The sequence below is a fragment of the Tetrao urogallus genome (genome assembly GCF_951394365.1).
Source record: "Tetrao urogallus genome assembly, chromosome: 17".
NCBI classification, from domain to species: Eukaryota; Metazoa; Chordata; class Aves; order Galliformes; family Phasianidae; genus Tetrao; species Tetrao urogallus.
In genome coordinates this window covers 948317-971478 of record NC_136830.1, presented here as the reverse complement: position 1 = coordinate 971478, position 23162 = coordinate 948317, and the positions used below count along the sequence as shown (strand labels likewise).

Here is a 23162-nt window from a genome sequence, read left to right as displayed (position 1 = left end):
CCCCCCACATCAGTGCAAGGTCCTCCCAGGCAGGTCACAGCAGTGCTTCTGTGGGGTGGCACCTCTGAATTTCAGAGCTTGCTGTGCAAGTGTGCTACACTAGGAAACGGTGGAATCAGAAGCAAAGGTGGAAGGGATGTTCCCATGTAGTTAAGAGTCTGTTTTTCCTCACTAGCTGTGTAAGGAAATGAGCTTCCTGCATAGGATGAGACGTCATTTGCTGTCCTGAAGCCTTTGTGGCCTGACTGGTCTGCTCTTTTGGGTGCCAGCAGCCAGGGCAGGTCTGTTCCGTGTGTGATTGCTCTCCCTCGTGTGCCTTGACATGTCTTCCAGGAGGATCTGTTCCATGATCTTCCCATGCACAGAGGTGGGGCTCACCGGCCTGTAGTTCCCCATGTCCTCCTTCCTCCGTCCTCGTAAATGGCAGTGATGTTTCCCTTCTTCCAGACCCCGGGGACTTTGCGTGACAGCCATGACTTTTCAGATATGACAGAGTGGCTTGGCACCCATATCAGCCGGGTCCCTCAGGTCCCTGGGATGTGTGTCTTCTGCGCCATAGACTTGTACACGTTCAGTCCCAGGAGGTGATGCTGGACTTGCCCTTTGAGCTGGGGGGAGTTTGCTCCTCCGTTTCCCGCCTAGAGGTTCGGGGGATGTGAGGTTCAGGGGTGTGAGAAATATGAGATTCCTGGCTGCCATTTCATTTAAGGATGAGAATAGTGTCTTTTTTCTTTTTAAGTATGGATCAATCATGTATGAAGATGAACTCCCACTCAGCCTCCCTTCATCCCTAATACTTTCATTTCATTCTCCTGCTGCTTGCTCTTTTATGGTTTTGTCCTTGACTGGTAACATTTCTCTCTTGTTCTCCCTTACATGCACCATTAAGAATGGGAAGAACTTCTATTAAAAACTCAAGCCTCATGTAGATCTTAAGCTGTAAATAATGTTTTATACAGATTCTAAGATTGTTAAATCCTTCCAGTTTGCCTCCCTCCTACTTCAGCCTACAGTTCATTTGATTAGAGCAGAGATATTCTTTTGAAAATGAACTATTTCTGTTTTGATTTTGCAAGCAGCCTTGAGAAGATACAGTCTGGCTGTGTGCATTGTTAATCAGAAGACTGGCCACATGAATCCAGAAACACTGCCTTCAAGAGAACTGACTGTTGGCATGTAAAAAAAAGCACACCAGAGAAACCCTGGAATTCTGAGATGTAGCTGACTTTCTAAATACAGGCAAGTTGCAATTAAAAACCAGTTATTTGGGGAGAGATGCATTCAAAATACAGATCTTTGGAGGGGGCTGGCAGGCACATCACAAGTGAAATAAATTAGTAATGTGAGGAGGTAGCTATGCTCAAGGATTAACTGATTTTGGACAGCTGTAGGAGCCAACCCACTGGGCTCTGTGCATTGCCTCACTGTAAGTATTTATCCTGCTCCTCTGGATACCAGGGCATCACAGAGCCAGGCATCTGAAATGCAGCTTTTCCTTACGAATGCAACTAAACCAGCTGCCGCATTCTGCAGAGATCCTGACACTGTAGTGCTGAGCTGCTCTCCATCCCGCTTGATGAAATCTGCTCGCCTCAGCCTGCGTGTTAGGGGTATGGCCAGTCAGTCAGGCTTTGCTAGTATGGGGCTGAGCATGGAGAAATATCCTCAGCGATATTTACTGCAAAGCTGCTGAAAGGCTTCACAGTAGACAGCCTACGCAACGAAACTATCTCCTCCAATTAGTCCATGGTCATCAGTGAGGTAAATGTCTCTGCCTTCTGACCCAGACAGGGTGGAGTTTTAATAACAGACATAAATCTGTTGTGCTTCTCTCCTCATGACCTAACATATGCTGTCAGGGCAATGCATGCCTCAGAGAAGTAGAATTTATGTGTACGATAAAACAATAGAGCTTCAGTGCTATCAGCTGTTTGATGAACTTTAATATACATCTGCTATAAAAAAGGCAGCGAGCACCAGAATGTGATACTCAAATAAAAACCCTTGATCCATTTGCATGACAGATCCTCAATTTACTCACATTCACGTGAGGGACACGCATAAAAATTATATCCACCCTTAAATTCACTTAGAAGCAGCCTGAAATACCCCCCAGTTGCAAGTGATACTGCAGTTCTTAGCTAGTACTCATGTTTCCGTGGCTTTGCCTTCATGATTCTTCCAGTGGTTCCTTTATGTTTTCTGGTATTTTGCCAAACACCTGTGAATCGGTGCACAACAAATATTCTTGCCATTTAATTTAGACTTGCACAGAAAGGCTATAGTAGGCCGGCTGCACACCTAATCCCAAACCTCTAAAGAGGTTTAAGGCACTCTGGTTTCACCTAATCCCGAAACCTAAACCAGAATCATTGAAAAACTCCATGACACCATAGGAATGGGCAAATAAAGGGTTTCCACTATGAAATTATTAAAGGGACACGGTGTATCTTTTGGATTTGAGACCTTAGGCTTTACCTAAGGAGCTTGGTGTTCACAATGCAGTGTTTGTTTTGAAGACAGGAGGTTGAAAGCTTTATTTAACTAGAGATTTGGCTTCTTCCTCCTGCCCAACAAGAGGGTGATCCCTTGGAGGAATGGAGGACGGGTAGGAGGGGGACCTGCTAGCAGGGGTGGCTGTGCAGCACAGCGGGACACACAGGTGTGGGCTCTGCAATACTGGTGGTTGGTACTGGGGGTACTGGGAGTACTGGTGGTTGGTACTGGGGGTACTGGCAGTGCACTGCTGCTGCTGGGAACAGAGATTGTGCTGCTGAGAGCTCTGAGAGGGGCAGCAGCGTGTAAAATCCTGCACTGTGATGGGACTTTCAGCGACAAACTGCACCCGACTGTGGCACATTTCAGCTGGCGTTAATTCCAGTTCCATTAATTGCATTCTGACCTTCCTGAATTCTTGCCCACGCCTCGTTATCTGTGTCCTGAAGGGGTGCTGCACGCTCAGGATGGCTGGGGCCGCAGATCCGCACCCCATTCTAACCAACACCTGCCGAGCAAACCGAGCGCGCTCTGCACGCGGCCCAACCGTGACCGGCGGCGCCCGGCTGCTCCGCGGCCCTCCATCGCGCTCCGCTCGGCGCATGCGCACCGCACCGCCATCCCCCGGCGGGTGCCAAGAGCGGCCCGCGGGCATCACGTGGGTCCGGCCTGCCGCCGCGCGGCGCTCCGCGCGTGCCCGGTCCCCAGGAGAGGCCCCAGGTACGGCGGGGGAGCACCGGATCGGCGGCGTTTCGCTTCCCACCCCCCCACCCCGAGGCGGAGCGACGCTCGGTGAGGGACGGCGGCGGGGCGGGCGGGAAGCGTCGGCTCGGGGGAGGCGGAGTGCGCCTGCGCGGGGCGTCGCCGTGACGACGGCGGAGCGGCTGCGGGGCGGCGTGGAACGGCGGCCGTCCTCGCGCAGCGCCCGCCCGTCCCGCGCGGAGGGGCGCGGCTCCGTCTCGCTGAGGCGGCGGAGCGGCCCCTGGGCCGGTGCTTTCGTAGCCGCCAGAAGCGCGTCTTTTTAAGGCGTTTAAAAGGGAGCGGTAACGAACGAGCTCAAGTAAAACCCGCGCGGACGCAGGTGGGGCACGGAGCCGAACCCCGCCTTTCGGGGCCGGATCTCCCGCCCGTGCAGAGCGCAGCCCCGCGGAATCCCGCTGAGGTAACGCTGCGCCGCAGCCGGCGTCGGCGCGTGCCGGCACGGAGCGCTGCGAACAGCCGAGGGCGCGGAGCTCCGCGCTGCGCTGCAGCCGGGCCCCCGAATGGCCGCACTGCGCCCCCTGGCGGCGGCACGGCTCGGGAGCGGCGGCCGTGGAAGTGACGAACGTGTTCTGTGCGGCTCCTTCACGTGCCGCTTTCCGGTAGAAAGTCAGCTCATGCCCAGATCCAACAACTTTTGAAATAAATAAGGTAAAAGAGAAGGGCGTGCTGTTTGGTAGCGCTCTGGGAAGAAATAAAGGCTGTGAGGGATCGGAGTCGGGGTGTCCTAGTGCTCCTTTGCAGCCGTTTGTTGGAGCCTTGCGGTTTCCTTGCAGCCCGCCGGCTGCCTGCCTGGGCAGGACGAGGTGTGTGCCCGTGTGTGAGCCGTAGGGCTGGGGGCACATGTACTTCTTGTTGTCCATATCGGTACATTTTAAATAAAATACTGACTTTTTAAAGTGTTTTAACCTGTTTTTAATGATTTCTGTTAAGGGTTTAATTGGTCTGCAGGCAGGCTCGTCACTGTAACAACATCCTGTGGTCAGGTAATCTAAGCTGGTTCCTTCAGATGTGCCGTTATCAGTTATCAGTCGATTATGATGGTTTTGCAGATGGAAGTGACGTTTCTGCACACGCTGGGATAGCTGCCAGCTTCTCATTTCAAGCAGACTGGTTTTGGTTCACAGCTGCAGTTTCAAGCATTAGAATTTAACATAGTGCAGATCAGATCTGTGGTCTGCATGCACCGCGCCTTTCCAGAACCTGCTGGTCATTTCAGAATACAGCGAGTGTCTTTTTGCAGTGAAACCTTTAGGACTCGCTCTGACGTTCTGAAGAGGTGTCTGTTGTCACATACATCTGCTGGGTTGTGTTTTGTGTTTGCATGCTTTCATGTTTATCTCGAGTGCTGTTTCTCTGCAATAACATTTCAGTGTAGTGGTGAGAACTGCAAACCAGTCAGTTGTTGCTAATTAGCAGGTGTGGGAATTTAGAGCTGAAAATTCTTGCTTTCCAGTATTTACCTACGAAGCATTGTCTTTGTGGTGGAAAACAGCTGCTGTGACTCTGTGTGCTTTGTAGTAAATGGTGCTGTTGTGGGCAGGCTGGGTTAGAGGTGCGCGTTACATTCCTGGGGTTGTAAAGACAAATCTAGAGAGGATTAAAAAACATTCTTTTTACTTTTTGCACACCTTTTCTAAGGTGTAGTACATTATGTGGTGCTTGACTTTTGTACGAGTTTGAACCTTGGCACAGGATTGCGTGGTTGTGAGGATGTCTTTACGTAGAAAAAAAGTAAGTTTCATAGCAGTAGTAGCACTTTGATCCAAAAATTCAGTGTGGATGGATTTGTTTTCTTTACGTGAATACAGTTTGACTCACTGCAATATACCTGATAGTACAAATGATGGGTTTCCAATTAGTTATACCTTGAACGCCTATTTAACTATTGTTTTGTGGGTTTGTTGTTGTTTCTTTCTTAAAATACTGGTCTCTATGGAGCAGTAGAAGTGCTCACAGAGCCATGAGAAAGAAATACATCTACAAAAATGTCTGTGTATTTTTTGCCTGAGCAGAAGAGCTTCCTTTGGAGCCTTGTGCTGGCACCGCTCTATGCTAAAAGGAAGCGGACTCTGCTTTTCCTAAGCAAAATACGTGTGTACGTATATATATTATTACTCTCTCTCTATATATATGTATATATATATATATATACACACACACTCATATATGTTTCACAACTTTCTACAGCACGTTTTGTTGATGTGCTGCTAACGATGGCACAGCTCATCTTTCCTGATGTTGTTTCATTTCTAACGCTGTTTTGCTGGACGCGTCCTCACAGCGAGGGGCTGTTTGAGAGAACTGGAGCTTTGTGGGATGTCAGGTTTGCTGTGCTGTGAAAAGCAACTCATAAAGAGCAGATGCTGTTATCAAGGGTGCAGGTCTTTGTAGGTCTTGGGTAGGTGGCAGACATGACACAGATCTCCTCAGGGACGGAGGTATTACTGGCTGTTGTTTTCAGAGGCACTTATTATCCTCAGCAGGTTGCTGAGCACTCGGCTGCAGGCTCTGGGCTGTGTTGTGGTTCAGGAGTTCAGGTACCAGCCTGCCTCTTCTGCATCTCAGAAGTGGGGGCTGCAGAACAGCCTTTGCTAAGGGCGGGTTTATTCTCACTGCTCTTTGGAGGGGCGTAGGATCGGAGCGTTGTGCTGTAAGCAAATGAGGAGTCCTGGGAGTAAAATCCTTCCAGTCTGCAAATTCTCTCCCTTGTAATTTATTTTTAAAGGTCAAACTGTGACTGTTACAGAAAAAAGAAAAGTAATTTGTACAGGAAAACCTTTCCAGGTGATACTCAACCCTGACCTCTGCCTTTAGGTTTCCCAGAGCTGCTGGGTGGCTGCTGGCTGAAGGGCAAAGCTGAGCAGGAACTATTTGCAAAGAAATGCAGAGCGGTGCTTTGCCTTTACATTTTTTTTTAATTATCATTTTAAGTTACTCTGTGATTTTTTTAGTAGCCGTTAAATTCTTTGATTTAGAGAAGGAAAGGATTCTGCTTTAAAACAAAGCAGGTAGGAATACCAGGATGGCCGTTTCACACTCAGACAGCTGGAGCAGCTGTGTGTTCCCCACTGAGATGAAAACGCTGCTCTCTGAGATTTAGAAAGGTAAAAAGTGTGACTGGAGCATTAACTGGGAGGGCCACATGATACCAAAAGTTAGCTCTGTGTTCATTGTAAAGAAAATCCTCATTGTAGAAGGGAAAAAATGAACTTGTTCCACCACTTTCTTTTTTTCCTCAGGAGAAAACACAGAATATATCCTAGGTAATAAATCTGTTTTATGGCTCACATGAGAAAGGGTGGAGAAACTCCCATTATTTTCTTCCCAGAAATTGAAATGCACATGAGCTAACATGGAGACACTGGGATTTTCATCCAGCAAACGCACAGCTGGCTTCTGCTTTTATTATTTTCCTAAGCCTAATAATTTTTCATTTGATTAGCTGGTGGCTGACACAGCTATCACTTGCTCAGTGTTCTGTATATTTAGTAGAGTAGGTGTAATGCAAAAATGATAGTGTAATACATACCCAGAAGCATAGCTCAACTTGCTCGTTTGATGAGCAGTTTCTGCTTCCCTCTCTTTAAAATGCCAGTTTCTATCTTCAAGTTTTGTGTTTGAGCAGAAAAAAGTAACTGCTTGAGGACTGGAGGCAGGAGAGCTGTGTAAGCATCTAAGAATTCATTCTTGATATTTGCGTTATGGAGTCAGTACAGATTTGCGTGATGCTGTGTGCATGGAAAGGGATGGCAGGGATGAGGTGGAAGTCTGCAGGGCAGCTGGGCCTGTGGATGTGCTGGGAGGATCTGAGGAAGGAAAGTCCTGGTGAGAGTGAAGATTTTTAACCTTGATGAGTTCGTTAGAAATCTTGACTTCTGCCTCACTGATGTCAGTTTGGTGCTCTTTTATACAGTGAGTGCCTGGGGAAGGAGTGGTTTGTAAGGATTAGTAGAACCTGTGTCCTACATATCTGCATTCTGACCTGAGTCCATTGCTCTCAGTAGTTGCTGATAAGCTCAAGCTCTGGAGCTGGAAGGTGATGACTTTGCTAAATGCCACGAGCCAGTGTATGTTCCCTGCTAGAGAAAATGACCTTAATGGAAAAAGGGGAGACAACATTGTGGAAACTCTCTTTGGCTCTCTCTTAGAGACTTCGTGCCTGCTGCATACCAGAGTACCAAGCGCTGGTGTCTCTGGCATGGGAGGAGCTGCCATGCTGGCTCCTGGCTGGGGAGAGTGCTGCGTCTGGAGGGGAGCAGCTGGGGATGCTGGTGGGGAGGCGTTGGGGCAGGCATGGTTTGCTGTGGAAGCACTCACCTTTTCTGCAGCACAGCACCGTGGCCCTTCCTTTGCACGCTGATCCCTTGCCCCAGGTGCACAGGGCTCCGACTGTCCTCCTGTTGAGGCAGTGCGCAGTGCTGTGCTGCATAGACGTGGTGCAGGGAGATGCGGCTGGGAGCAGTTAGGCTCAATTGAACAAGACTCTCGAATTCGAGATGAATTGGGAAAATGTGAAACATGCAATATTTTCATGTTTACTTCTTTTTTTTAATGGTGCATTCAGGTCCTCCTCCTTTCACTTCAACAATTGAGGGTGTTGGTTACTTCCTCCCATGTTTATGTAAGGCGAGCTTTTTATAGTCCGTTTTCCATTGCTGTATGCGTTATTCTTCCCACCCGCTCACAGCCAGTTGCACTGATAGAAGGCCTTCATTTGTTGCTTTTTTTAATCTGGTTTGTTGTGGTTTTTATGGTGTTTTTTAAATAATGGAGCTATGGGATTGGACACGGTCATTACTCCTGCTTAGAAATGTGGTTTTTGACAAACTCTGTTTTGTTCTCAGTAAAGGAAAGCCATGTAATGTAGCAAGGCATGATCAGCCATGCTTAGCTGACAGGGCGTTTGGTTTGAGCTGCGCGCCTCCAGCCCAGTTCTTGCTTGGCTGAAGATCCGCCTGGAAGAAAAAAAAAAAAAAACAAGAAGAGTTTTGTCAAAAATGGCCTGCATCCTGTTTTTTTTTTTACAAAAAACAAATTGTTATTGTAATGCCAAATGTAAAGAATTTTTCATTATTATCCATTCCAACTTCCGTAGGAGTGACCTGTGTGAACGTAGTGTGAGGTGGACCGAGCTGCCTGACTGCTCCGGGTCTTTGCTGTGCTTGGTCTCTGTACAGGCTGCTGCTTTTCCCAGTGACCAGTTTGAAGGTGACACCGGGGTTCTGAACAGCAAGGTCAGGAATTCACTCATTTGCCACAACTGTCCACCAGCTGCACTGCAGAGCTGCAGCAGCGACAACCAAAGGTAGATGTGAAGGACGCCGTGCCTGGCCCTGAGGAACCTTGCATCTCACAGCCCTGCTGCGATGCCCGAGGGTCTGACGTTTCCCCCTCTTGCACTGTCTGAGTCCTCTTTGGAAATAACTTTTTAAAGGTACTTGTTTATTTTATTGCTCCGTTGCTGAATTATTATAATCAACAGTCAGCATTTAATTATAGCAATTTTATGCTGTAAAGGTTGTGTATGGCTGATGATGTAATTGGACGTTTAATAATATCCTTAATTTAAAAGTAAAAAGGGAGAATCTCTGAAATGAGTGCTGTGTGCTTGTGCCTGTTAAATCTGTTATCGTTATCTAGTGACAACGCGTGCTGTTCACAGCTAGAGTTCTCTGTCATGCTGGTGCTGTCTTTGTGCTACATCACTCCTGACTGAGGAGCACCTCGGGGTGGGAAATGAACGCGTCCCCAGGGCCTCCTTAGATGTCACCTTTGGCTGGGGGGGAATGGCAGCAGCAAGGGCTGAGCCCTTCTGTCACTGCAGGCAGCACAAAGCAGGCACAGGGCCGTGCGTTTGGTACCTGGGAGTCACAGGGAGCGCGGTGTGGGCAGCGGGGTGACGCTGTTTGTCATCCATGCGAGGGCAGGCGGGCAGGAGCGCGTCTGAGTCACCGCGCCTCCGGGGCGGCGCTGCTGGGGGCGGTGCTGCCGCGTGCAGCCCGGTGCAAGACTGAGCCTGAAGGCTTCGCAGGCCTGACTGCGTGTTCCACGGCAGCCTGACCTTCTGGTGATGACTTCGATATGATTCAGTGTTTCTCTTTTGCCTGATCTTGTTGATGAGCCTTCATGCCCGATCCTTCCCCCTGTCGTGGCAGCACGCAGGCCGTCCCGTGCCGTCGGTGCGGTTGCTGCTCGGCTCAGCAGCCGGCATTGGCGCGTTTTGGTGCATTGCTGGCAGCGCTGCTGTTTACCGCAGTGGACCAAGACTTGTAGAAAAATGAGTGACCCTGGAGCTGCTCTGTGAACCTTTGTAACTCTGAGGCTCGCTCAGATGATGGGGGCAGAGCGGTGTGCAGCACTGGGTCCTGGTACTGCTTGCCAGTTCACGTTCGTTGTGATTGCCTGAAATTAGAGCTCCTGAGGCAAGTGTGTGCGAAGGGCAAAGCACCCAGTGCTGGGTGGACGTGTGGAGAATGGCTGGGATGTAGGTTCCTGTGGGTCACAGTACTTACTATAGAATACTAATAATAGCAAACAGACTCATTCCATTCCCACATCTCTAGGGTTTTAAAAATCCAGCAGAACCATCAAAATACCTAAAGCTCAGCCAGTGAAATCCAGCCAGATTTTGTACAGATTACAGTGCTAGTTTCAATTAAATATAAATTGTGCACTTAAAGCATACAGTTTGCTTAAAATGAGTTACTTTGCCAAACCGTAAATGTACCAATTACTAAACTAAGAAATAGCAGTTTAAGGAATCCACGTTTATGAGGTTTGGAAAAAAAGCCTTTCAGGTATTTTTACTGCTTTTATTTAACCATGTGATTCATGTTTAAACCTGGTTAGACTTAATTCATACATAGATATCTTTATAGCAGGCTGGGCGCTTCTCTTTGGCAAGTGCCTGCTGTGTCACCACTTTGTTCAGCGAGGGCTGGGGGGACAGAGTACAACTCAGTCACGTCGTCTTATGCGTATATGAGAAGTCTGTCTCGCATTATACCTACAAGAAATACACGGGTGCTCATAATTCATTCATATCTCATAAAATGTAGAAGAGCGTTCTGAGACTGTAAATGAAGGTAATTTATGTATAAAACCTCATCTGTGAAGAATTTATTGCTATAGTAGGTATAATATGCTTTGGCAGTCTTCTTCCCTGAAACTGGGACTTGCAGATTTGAAAAGAGAAATTACCTTGCAGGCTGACTTATACCTGCTTTTATAGAAAGCACATTATGATGAAGACTTTTGTGTTCGAGAGAGATAAAGACAGCTGCTGGGTTAGTGTTCCTTGGCTGCTGCTCACAGATGTGCGTGCACATCTTCACTGCATGAAGTCTTCTTAAAATCTGTGTTGCTTTCATGGTGCTGCTCTTGTGTAAAATTACTGATGTATTTTGGACCTTGGTGGGAACTGTTTTACCAGTGAGGAAACTGCAGAAGTATATCTGCAGTTACAACATTTTCTGGAGCATCCTATCTGAAAGTGAATGTTGAAGCAGTTTCATGAAATCCAGTTCTCATTTCCTCATTCAAGGGCTTCACAGGGAGCACGTGGGCTCACCCTGCCCTCCGTACTTGTGCAGAGCTACCGGAGAAGGACCGTGAGGTCCATCCATCTCATGGCCTATAAGACAAAGGTGTTTCCAGGTGACCATGGGGAGATGTGGCTGATGTGTCACAGCAGATTTTGGATGTGGTGGTGGAAGGGAGGCTGGAGCAGTGGTTGTGGTGCAGTGATGCTGTGCCCAGCCCTGGGGAGGTTGCAGCACCATCTCCTCCCTGTGTCAGAGGAACGCTGACAGAATGGCATCTGACATGGGAGTCTGTGGGGCACAGGTGTGTCATTGAGCTCCTCTGTGCAGAAAAAATGGCACCCACTGGCATTCATTGATGCTTGCTGATTGATGATGGAGACCCAGCAGTGTCTGTGAGCTCAGTGAGGGTAGTGACAGTGATGTGAAAGACAAGCCATGCCCCACACAGCCATGCAGGTTGTTACGAGCACAGCACGCAGCTCTTGTTCATTGTGGTGAAAGTGCACAGCTGGGGGTGGTGACTGTGTGTTGCAGCTGAGCATTTTCTCCATCCAATTATTGTGCTCTTAGATGCAGTTCCAATGGCAGTGAATAGGAGGTGTTACTTTTGGAGCAAATGGTGTATTTTTTTGTTTGTTTGTTTCTTGTGCTGGGATTCTAAGATTACATTGTGCACGTATGATTTTATAATGTTTGCCTCTTTTGGCCTGAATGCTTCACTTCCATTAATATTGGTTTGCTTTTTCTCTCAATTTTCATCTCATACAATCATTGCTACTCCAGATTTTACACATAGCGCAAAGTAACGTTAAAACAGGGAATGATCTAACTGTAAATTATGCCACTTAAATGCATGTAGCTGGGAATGAAGAGAAAGAGCTGATAGTGTATGTTAGAGGGTCCTGGTCCCACGAGGCAGTGGAGGCTGTAGGGCTCATCACTGCAGAAATGGACCAAAGCTCTGCGGGTTGATACAGAGCAGGTGGGATCTTTATTCTCTTCCCTGACGGACAGACGGTTATGTAGGGAAGCTAGAAGCATGCAGTGCTTTCCTTTGAAAAGGTCTGGTTGTTAATGTGCTGAATTCTTGTGAGGATAGTCAAGAAATAATTGGTAGCAAGCCTGTTAATACTGCATTGTTGGTACTGGAAGTATTTTAATGTTTCAGAGTCTGATCCATTGATAGTCAAATGCCTGCCTGCTACTACACGTGTTACTGACGTGACATTTATTTGGAAAATGTACAGATCGCGAAGCAAATGTTGTGTGTGTGTTTGTGGTTCTTTTCTTGGCAGTGAGTGTTGGCTATCCCTGAAGTGAAGAGCCAGGTGCTGCGCGGTGCCCTGAAGGTGCAGGTGGTAGCTCTGCAGGAAGCAGTTTCTGGTTAGGAGCAGTTTCCTCATGCTGCAGTACTGCCCGAGATGGCTTTGTGCTCATTTCAAGTTGGCCAGGTGGAAGGGTGAGACAGAAGAGGGACTGCAGGCTGTGCACACCCACAGGCAGGCCCAGGGCTTGGGGCTCGATTGCCGTGCGCCTTCCTGTGGGCCGGGGCATCCACACACACGTGGTGCCTGCCCAGCTCCTGAGGCCCAGGCAAACCCTGCCTGTACGTGGGGTGCTGCTTTTTGTGCAGCACGCAGCAGTTCTGTTACTTACGTCAAGTTTCTGTGGACTCAGACGTTGTTTCGTAGCATTCGGAGGGCACCTGCGAGGGGGGGGAAGCAGCACTAAAACACCTCTGTATAGCAAACACAGGTTTTTAAGAATGTCTGGGTTGTATTTTTGGAAACAAAACTGTGCTGTTTTAATTAGAGGATGTGGGTGTTCTTGTCAAATGGAGAACTCCCCATGCCTGTGTTGCTGCCCTGGACACAGGCTTTGGGCAGAGGCCCTTCCATGCGCTGTGACATTCAAGGTTGCTTCGCTGCGTCTGAGGAAACCCAGAGTGGCACTGATGAGAAACCCAGCATCAAGAAACCCTCGGCGATGCTCTCAGAGGTGCTGCTGGGAAACGTTTGGTTTTGAGTCGAACGAAACAGAGGCCCAATTCTTAGGAGTATCTTCTTTTCACCCTTCAGTTCAGTGCATGTTAGCACAGACGAGGAGCTGAGCTGTCTGAGCAAAGCCTGAGCGAAGCGAGCCTCCGTCCGGTGAGCGTTCTGATGTCATCGCCGTGTTTTCCAGGGCAGCGCTTCGGCTGCAGGGCAAAAATAAACGCAGCCTTTTAAGTCTTCACACCTAAATATGTTTGTGCATATTTTTAGTCACTATTTACTGTTTGCAAATATATCTCGATGTGAAAAAAAAAAATTCAAAGTATTGTTCTCTTAACAAAGGTTTGACCCTCGCCTCTACAGACACAATTTCACTATTTTTCCTCCGGCCTTTAGTTCAAAGGAGCTTCTAAGCACGCAGGCATTGTATGAAGCAGAGATGTGTGCTTTATGTCACAGGAGTTTAGAGAACAATGCGAAGGTCAATTGTGTTGCTTGCTCTCCTGTCACACGGTGGGTGTGTACATGAATGCATCCCTGGAATTCCACTGTGGGATTTGCATCTTTGAAGCCGCTGCTAAAATTACTGGCGAGGCTCTTCCAAAGGCGGATACTGATAGAAGATTCAATGGAATCGAAGGTCGCCAGCCTGGTAAGCGTTGAAAGATACCTGGCTATGATACTATTTCTGATTTAATAATGCGAATGGGAGGCTAGCCCTTTGTAATAATTAGGACTAATTACTGAAGAGGTGTTGACAGATGGGCTAAGAGGAAACAAACTGCCTTTATCCAATGGCTTAGAGTCAGATTACTAGTCTTGTGTTATCTGTTTCTCAGAAAGTAGAGGCTTCAATCATTCACTGAGTCTTCAAAGGGGAAAGGGATCCTCACAACGTGCAGGATTTGGGATGAAGCTATGAAATACGTCTTTGACTCAAAATAGCTAGATTAATCTCCTTTCCGTAAATTATCATACTTTTAAAGTTTGAGTTACAGATGGAGAATCTGATTATGGTCCTGCAGAATAAGTGAAATCAATCTGATGGATGTCCTGTTGTTCATTACCGCTGCTCGTGGGCTCGCCTACCCTCCATTCCTCGCTGTTTGTAATGTCACGATTTCTTTGTTTTCATCTCGCGCCACGCTTGTTACCCAGATGAGAAGGAGACCAGGGAAGATACGCAGCAATCCCCCACGTGTGTTTTATGCAGATCTCACCTTTGCTTCTGGGCAGAAAATGCATCTTCCAAAAGATGACAGTTCCTTACCTTTTTAGGAGGCAGGATCACGGGCATTTTAGGGAGAAGAAAACGGTAATTGGGTTTACCAAGTAATTCCTCACTGACGTAACATTTCCTTAAAATATTTCTCTCCTTTCGGAGGTGGTGGCCATCCAGTACAGCTGGGGAGGTGGGTACGGCACGGCTGTGCGATGTGGATGGGCTGGCAGAGACATTCAGGGTTAATCTGTTGCCACAAGAGTGGGGCTCATGCGGCTTACTGAAGGCGAGGGCTCAGCAGCCCTCCCTAAGCCCCGTTTTTTCGGAGAAGCACGAGATAAATACAATTGCATTTAATAGCATCAGAAGAAGTAGCTTTCATTATTTATTTACTTTTTAACAGAAGCAGCCTTTCAATTAGTGTTTAAATATTTAATAACAGTTTTATTGTGCTGTAAAATTGGTTATACTTCGATCTAGCTTTTCTGGCTGGAGGTAATAGGACGGGTGAAAGTTTTCCTAATGAATTTGGTCAGAAGATGACATAGTGTGATGATCTGGTGAAAGACACTGCAGCTCCTGCATGGCAGCGCCGTGTGCTGGGGCTGATGGCGCAGTCGGAGGCTGGGAGTTCAAGTTCAGGTGCAGCAGAGTTGTTCTGAGCTCCCATGAGAGCAGCGACACAGCTCTGCATTTCACTCCATTTTTTCGCCAGGAAGTTTATTGCAGGTGACAGGAGTGAAGTTTGAGGTCACGTGTGTGAACCATGGAACTCTGGTTTTACGTCTGTCCGTTTGCTAGATGTTAATTAGCAGTATTCCTTAAGGCAGGTCAGCTAGTTGGTCAGAACGTCACAGACACAGGAAACAGTGCTGGGAGCTGAGAGCTGAGCATGGTCACTATTCAGCTGCTGTTCAGCTTGGCACCCACTTTTCATTAATATTAATTAAAATTAATAGATTAATATCATTAACACAACTGTTTAGTATGTGATCAGGCTCAGAGCTTTGGACATGAGAGCATATTTAATGAAAGCATCCTACGTGCTCTTTCAAAATGGATGTAGCCTTACTTGGTGAAACTGGCATGAAAGAACAGCTGCAGGTTTGTATCTCAAGTGCAAGGTTAGGTTAAACTGTTACAATAAACTTTTTTATTCTATATTCAGGTAATATTTGCCTTGTAAACGTCAGCCCTGTTTGCACTGGTATTACAGTGGTTCTCATTAGATTTCTTAGATTAATTTGTTCTCCAACAGCAATTTGACTTCTCCAAATGAAATTTGTTTGCACTTTATTGGAATCTTAATAGACAAATTATTAATGAATTTTGGGCGGTATTTCATAGCATAACAGTTCTTTATAATCTTTGATGTACACTTGAACACAGCGTAGGTAATGCTCCCCTTTTTTGTCTTTGTGCTCGCAACCTCCTCCCGCTCACAGCTGGGCGCGTTCGTGTTCTCTATGGGGCATTCATGTCCAAAGGAGCTTCAGGACTTCGATCTGTAAGTGGCAGTAATTTTTATTTCAAGTGTGGCCAAAGCAAAATAGAACACACTGCTAAATAGCTGTATACGTTTCTGTTTTAACACAGTTAGGCTGCTTGTAGAGTAAGAAGAGTTGTAGCTGCACGTACGGTAACCTGGTGTAAGATTGAAATGTGGCTCTCATAAAACTGCCTGAAACATTACAATTAACGTGATTTGAAGATAAGTGTGACGATGAGTTTTGGCCCCATCCTTCCTCCGGGGCTGTGAAGCCACGTTCGGAGCATGTTTCTGCGTCGGTTTCCGGCAGCTCCAGACTTGGTCCTGCGCCCCAGGAATCGATCGGTGAGGCGCGGCTGATGCCTTTCAGAGGTGCACATTAATTTCCTATAGGCTGTTTTTATGACAGCAGATCATTTTACGCGTATTTTGCTTAATTCCGCACTCTTCAGTTATATTTCACACTGAAGAAAAAAGCGTAGAAGACAAAATGTCATCCGCTGTGTATTGTGTTTCCTGTGCCCTGTGGGAGGAAAAGAAAAGTAATAGAACAGACAAATAAATAAAAGCGGTGTTGAAACTGCTGTGACAGCTTCTGCTCTTGCACCACGGAACTGCAATCAATTTTTTGTCTTCGTTGGTCAGGTGCCAGAATAACAGCATCATATCTTACAAGAGTAGATTAATTAGGGCAATTATAACAGAATAAATTAAATAATCATAAAAGTTTGTCATGGGAAAAATATGTGTTTAGAATTAATTAGTTTTCAAATAAAGCAATACTTTAATTGGGCAGAGTTACAGAATCCTTAATTGCAGGCACAGTTCCGGCTCAAATAACTTCAGTTGCTGTAACAACTTGATACATTTTTTCTCTGTCAATTCTTTTAACAGTTTGTTACCAAAGAAGATTACTGCAGGAAATGTCTGCTCAGACGTCCGCAGGGTTAATGAAGCCCCGCTACCCGAGGGCGCTGTGAGCTGTGAGCAGCAGGCGCGCCGTGCAGCATTGCTGCTGGCTGCAGGGCTGGGGCTGCTCTGCTCCCGGCTGTGCTGCAGCAGTCGGACGCCCGCAGTCCATCCCGCTGTGTTGCAGTGAGGCAGCTGGGTGAAGTCTTCTTTGCACTGACGTTCTGTATTATTTTCACATTCTCTGGATTTTCTAGGAGATCCGGCCTTGTCATTTTGTTTTTCAATATTTTTTTTGGTGTTCCCTTTATGGAGGGTGTGTCGCAGAGAACAACTGCTGTGTTCTGTGCCTACATCACCTCATGTACCGAGCAGGTAGTGGTTCCCAGAGTACATCGTAGGGCGTCTTTCCTCATCTGCAGCGTGAAGCTGTTGATGAAACAGCAGAACTTTGTGCACCTCAGCTGTATTTCCACACTGCGTTTCAGGCTGTCCTTACTGAAAGCCAGTGTGCTGATATCGTGAGGGAGGGGTCTTCTGATTTCAGCCTCCATATCTTTAGTGTGAATGTAACTGTGATATTTGGCTGTCTTCAAAATGCTGCCTTCGGTGAGACGTGCAGTGCCCCAAAGGTGTAACGGTGCTGGAAGAGGCCAGGCAGCCGATGGCTGAAGGCAAATGTGTCAGAATGAAAGGCTGAAAAAAATTATCAGTCTGACACAGTGGGAGTATTAGAATGATTAATGTTTATGTTAATTTATGGCTTCTACATATTGATTAATAGCTTTTTGTTTCAGTGACCAAAGTGTGTAAGTGGCAATGAGATCCATATGCTAACTCCATGTCTTGCAGATAATTACTGTCCTTCTTCCTTTTGTTCCCATGCTGACTCTGTTTTTGTCTGGAAAATAATTATTACAGAGTGACTTTAAAAATTGCAGATAGAAGAATTTGAAGGTGAGCCTCAAGGCAGGGCTGCAGGGCTCGGCGTTCCTGAAGGCAGTGCACTCTTCATGCAAACTTCGTTACTTAAAATCATAACGTACTGTGCTGTCGTGTCTTCCTGCTGTGGGACGCTGGTGTTCTGTGAGGTGCTGACGCTGGGTGAAGCCCATTGCGATGTGCTGTTGTTGCAGGCGCTTGTGGGGCTTTTCTTCCTGCTCCCATCGCATTGCTTGGCGTCCCGCCAGCTGCTGATCTGCAGTTTTGTTTGCTGCCGATCCGGCGGCTGGCTGTTACAATTAAAATGTGGAAACTTCCACCACTGGTTGTGTAAGTGTGAGCTGGGGGAGCTGCTGTCAGTGACACGGGGCTGCACGGCCAGGCGGTGCGAACCTGTGCGTTCTCTTTGACACTGAGGTGTCTCTAGCAAGTTTCTTGAGCAGAAGCTTTCCGTCTGGAAATGTGCCTGGATTCTGCGTCCTCAGTGCACACTGCTGAGTGCTTCCCGTCCTGTCCTGTGATTGCTGTGTTTTTTTGTGTTTTTTTTTTTTTTGGGGGGGGGGGGGGGGGGGAGGGGGGTGTAGGGTAAGTTTCAAGGGCAAATATAAAATACAAACATACCTCACTGTGCCTAATTTGTACTTTGGTTATCATTGGTAATATGGAAAATAACTAGTTTGAATAGAATGCATTGGTTATCCTTACATCTAAACATTGACTGCTTTATTTACACATTTTGCTGGCTACATCAGACATCGAAGTTCTGCTTGAAATCAGTTTCTCGATTCAAAGATTTCTACTGATTTCTAATTTAAATTTGAAATACATATTCTTAAAAATAGTGCTAAAGAAATCCTAAGAGTACAGTACAGGTTCGTATCTGCATTTAGCACCAAAGACTGTAATTGGAGCTTTAAACTGAAAGAGTAACGCAGTGGTGTTGGTTGGCAGGTGAGTGAGTTCTGAGTGTGCTCAGCACTGCGCAGCGCTCCCACAGCTCCCAGCCGTGCAGGCAGTTGCTGTGCAGGCTTTCCTTCTGGATCTGCTTTCAGCAGTGCACGTTTCTGTGGCTGCACACAACACAGACTGTGTTTTTCAGGGCTCTGGAGTGAGAATGCCAAAATCGGGCTGCCTGGCTTTTAATTTGGGCTTTAAATCTCAGTCCCCCTTCATTCTTCCCTAAGCGTTTCATACGTGCTGACTTGATGCTGAATGCAGAAAGGCTTTTCTTTGTGCCGTTCTTTTTCACCCAGGTGCAAACAGATTTCTCCATAAGATTGCCTCGTGTTTTCTCTTTATTTATATTAACAGCTGACTTTGCTGTTTCACTGTAATCTGTCATTGTCACTGGTGTATGCAGAATGAAGAACCGGGCTTAAAAATTGCCAAAACGCACCTAACAGCGTTTGTGCACCAATGCTGTCAGTAAAATACAAGCGCTGCTGCTGAGGTGAGCTGCGATCATTCAGCTCGTGCCCCGAGTGGCAGCAGTGGCACCGAACGGCGAGGGCAGGTTTGTGCAGCAGCACAGGCTGAGAAGAGGCTTTGTGTGAATGAAAAAGGAGCCGTGGAAGGAGGAGGAGGATCAATTCATTCACATCTTTCTCAACTCGTGCTGTGCTGGGTTTTCCTGTGGCAGGGTGGCATCTGGCAGACTAGGAATTAAGAAATCCCTGTTCTGTTTTTTGTAGCTAGTGGTGAGCACACCTGGATGTGCTGAATTTTCGCAGTAGTAATTGCGCCTGCACACCTGCTGGTTTCAGTCCCCAATCAGTTTGCCAGACGTGCTTAGAGATTTATTTCACCTGTGCCTGAAAAAGTGCTCTGACAGTGGAGTTCTACTGTGAGTGAGCCTGAAGAGCAGAGCACCTTTTCCATGTTTTGCTGGAGCCGTTGGTATCTCAAGCAGAACTGTGGAGTTTGTAGGGGGGGAGAGGGTTTGGATGATATTTTAATAGCAATTTGTTTTTGCTTCCATGTGTGATAGAAATACAAGTGACAGGAGTGGGAACAGGAGAGTTGCTGAATTCTGCTGGAATTTTTCCTGTGGGAATCTGTTAATGTTTTTAATTCTCTGAGAGATTTTTCTAAGGTAATCCTTTTGACATTTACATATTTTAAATGACTCTCATAAAATAAAAGCTTAGCTTTTTTTAATATATATGTATAAAATGTGGAAGTGATGATACCGGAATAGCACTGCACAGAACTCAACGGGCTCAAAGAGTATTCTGCAGCCTATAGAGGATCAGCTCTGTGCAGGAGATTAATAGTGAGTTGTTCTTCAAAATAATGAAACTTTGGAGGAATTCAGTTGTTGTGGCACTTAGCAGAAGCACGTTTTCTGGACAGAAGAACCCTTTTTGTACCTAACGTGCTGCATGTAGCCATTTGCTGATGTGAGCAGCTGAGTTTCCCCTTGTTGCTCACACAGGGATTTAATCGGGAGCTCAGGGGTTTGCAGCACACCTTGTGAGCAGTGCCTTCCGTGGTTTGTGCTGTGCTGAGGTGAAGCTCAGAATCCAAGAGATGCGACCGCGAGCACAGGAAGGCCAAAGTGGGAAAAATAAGACAAGAAAGCTTTCTTATGAACTCACGCAGCTTGCTGCTTCAGGCCCCTGAGCCAGATTTCGATTTCAGACCAGCCTAAATGCTAAGCAAATCGTTTCATTAAATTTGCTGCAGATATCCCCAGTTAACAAGAGCAGATTGGTCTCCCTGAGGCTAAATGGAGCTAACGATAAAATAAATGTTGTGCTAATTAGAGAACTCATTTTCTGACACCTGGGGTGAAACTTTAAGAGGTCCTAGAGATTTTGGACTGCGCGTTCATGGATGTGAGCCTTATACTTGTGCTTCACGTGGGGGCTTCTGCAAAAGGTACCCGAGGGTGGTAAGATCACACAGGCTTCGCATTCAGCATGGCTGTCGCTGTGTGTTGAAGTGCAGCATGGCACAGCTGCTGCCTGTCAGCATCAGCTCAGCGCTGTGTGTTCTGTCATCTGTGTAAGGGAGCAGGGAGCGCTGAGCCCCTCGGCGCTGTGGGTGCGCTGCCACATCTTAGAGGATGCTCCTGTGTGTCTGCAGGAGCTGGTGGGTGCTTTCTGGGGGTTTAATTTCATTCAGGTTCTCGTGGGACTTTTTGCTGGCTTAGGTACCTGAGAGCAAGAATGTATCAAAAGTTCTTACCTGATTTGTCCAGGCTCATGGATACAGAAGGCACCACAGACGTGTTTTTATAGTTCAGCACTTGCAGAAAGATAAACGAGACACTTAAGACTGTCATACTGCTGTTCACTTGTTGAGTCATGATAGGAAGTAATAAGAAGTCATTTCGTATGCTCAATAAAAAAACAATATGGGCTTAATATTAAGCTTCGTTTCATAATTCACATACCTGAATTGCAAAAAAAAAAAAACCAACACCAAACCAAACAGAAACAAAACAACCAAGCAAAGAACCTGGCTCCAGAGAGCAAGACGTTGCTTCATTTGCTTATAAATGGAGATTGTTTTGTTTTTTGTTTTGCTGTAGCCAGTCTGAAGATTTTTCTGAGGCGCTGCCCTTGTGAAGACATGCACTTGCAGTGTCTGCCTGATGCCAGATAAAACCCTTCCCATAGGCAGGCACACAGTTGTGGTCTGTCAGCAAAACTTCTGTGTCAGTAATTGGAAAAATGCTATTAAAAACAACCTGCCCAGTAATCCCCGCCTGCTTTGTCTTCCTCGCTCAGCGTGGTCTCAGTGCTGTTCCTCCCTGCAGAAGGACCAGCTCCTCTGTCGAGCCGCCCAGCTGTTATTTCTGTGGCTCCACAGAGTGTTGTTTTGAGGGTGACAGCACGCTGCTGCCCCAAGGTGACCTTCTGTGACAAAATTCAGGATTAGAGCGCAGGTGAAGCGTGTTCGTGATGGGTGTTCAGAGCTGGAGCTCACCATTCCTGCCCCGTGGAATAAAATGTTTAACTCGAGTCTAGGTAGTGTGAAAGAACGCGTTTCTTTTTTCAAGTAACCATGCCTGCAACCAGAAGGTGAAGCACTGGGGAGTGATGGAAGTCTTGTGTAAAAATGATCACAGCTCCGATCTCATCTGAAATTGTTCTCACTCGACATACATCCTGCAGTACTTTTCTGTAAATGGTTGTGGTTAGAAAGCACAAACAGAGCATTTGATGGTGAAGAAAGGGAAAGACTTTCCAGGAGGATAAGTGGAACGATAAATTATTGCATTGAGTTTCTTGCGTTTAGTGTCTGTTCCTTTCTGCAGCAGAGAGAACAGCTGAACAATTCTGTATTAGGGGTGCATGCACATGGCAACTTGGCAACCAGCGAGCTTAGAAGGAAACACCACCTAATGTCAGCTTGCAGATTGGGTGGATGCTCAATCGCTCAGAGCTAAGAGGAATTACTTCCAAAGGATTGTATGTTACCAATTCCCAATATTAGATGCTACTTCTAAGAAAAGCTAATGTCTTGATCCAAAAATATTTACAGCTGTAACTTCCCTGCAGGCTGCCTTGCCCTCCATGGTATCCGTGTTGTTTTGCTCTCCCAGAGGCTCGGATGGCTCAGCCACCTCCAGGCCCACGCTTTGTGCTCAGAGGTTCCAGTGCTGCTGTCCATGCGCTGCGTTTTTCCTGCGGAGGTGAAGAACCTGCCGTCCCCATTCTCTTCTCTGGGTGAGTAAATCTGGATTTCTGGCTAAGCTGAGCGCTGTAGAGACGTTTCCTTTTAAAATAAAGGATGTTATTTAGATAAAGAACAAAATGGATGGCTGGTGAATGATGGGTCTGCTGTCTTTGTATGTGTAACTTCTATGTGGGGGAAAAAGAAGGGAGGAAGTATTGGATTGTCTTATCAGCATTTGTTATTGCTGCCAGGTCTGAGAATGGGTTTATCCATGTCTGGAACCTGAAAACTCACAGAGTGGACGCGGCCCTGGATGGCCATGGAAGAAAATCTGTCTTCTGGTTGGAAAAAATGGATGGTGAAGACAGGCTCCTGAGGTTAGTGAGGCTGGCAAACAAAGTGAAAATTATTTTTGTCCCTGTTATATACCTGAGTTTAAAAAAAAGAACAACAAAAAAATATAAGGAGCAGGACTATTTTATTTTTGGAGTCACTGATAGCCTCCCCAGCACATACAGAAAATGTACAGAAGTACAAATACCCAGAATTACTATGATCAGTTAATTTCTTCATGATGCACGTGAGACTGCATTGCAGTGTGACTACACGTGTATCATGAAGAAATTAATTGTACCATTTTTCATTGTAATTTCCCAGTGTCCTTTTTACTGCGCTGACATCAGGTGAAGTTTCTGCTTAAAGGAAATGGGTTCGAAGTTAGGTGCTTCACAACTGTTTTTCAGGGAAAATCAAGTCTGGTACAGTACAGAAATTGTGAGGAGAAGGAGGAAAAGGGGAGGAGAAGAACCAGAGATGGGAGAATGGTGCGAAATGAGCAGGAATGCTGAGCTGCACGCCCGTGTTGCAAAACGCCCGTGTTCTCGTTTAGGAACGGGAGGTTGGGCAGATCTGTGTACCTTGGATTAGACAGGTGATCTGAGCGAGTGGATGCCAAAGTGTCTGTATGACTAGGAGGTGTTCTGACATGTTTATCTGGAGAAGACATCTCTTATAATGCACAGTGGAACTCATTAGCATTTATATTTGTTATCTACTTAAGTACAATTATCAACACTCTCCCCCATAAAATCCTATTGAATGAGTATTGTTTGTATTCTTATAGAGCTTTTCATTACCTCTATTTTTGGTGTATAACAGTTCATACAGCAGTGCAATTT

At 46.6% G+C, this 23162-nt stretch overlaps 1 protein-coding gene across 1 annotated transcript in view; it reads left to right on the top strand.

Moving 5' to 3' along the window:
• Nucleotides 1–3098: 3098 nt before the first annotated feature.
• Nucleotides 3099–23162, top strand: part of GNB1L (G protein subunit beta 1 like) — a gene marked incomplete at both ends in the record, with an annotated part of 34429 nt that continues 14365 nt past the window's right edge. The window contains 6 exon segments of the mRNA XM_079543766.1: nucleotides 3099–3113; nucleotides 3115–3205; nucleotides 3208–3260; nucleotides 3263–3288; nucleotides 21867–22034; nucleotides 22236–22361. Of these exon segments, the coding sequence (XP_079399892.1) occupies nucleotides 3099–3113; nucleotides 3115–3205; nucleotides 3208–3260; nucleotides 3263–3288; nucleotides 21867–22034; nucleotides 22236–22361 (479 nt within the window).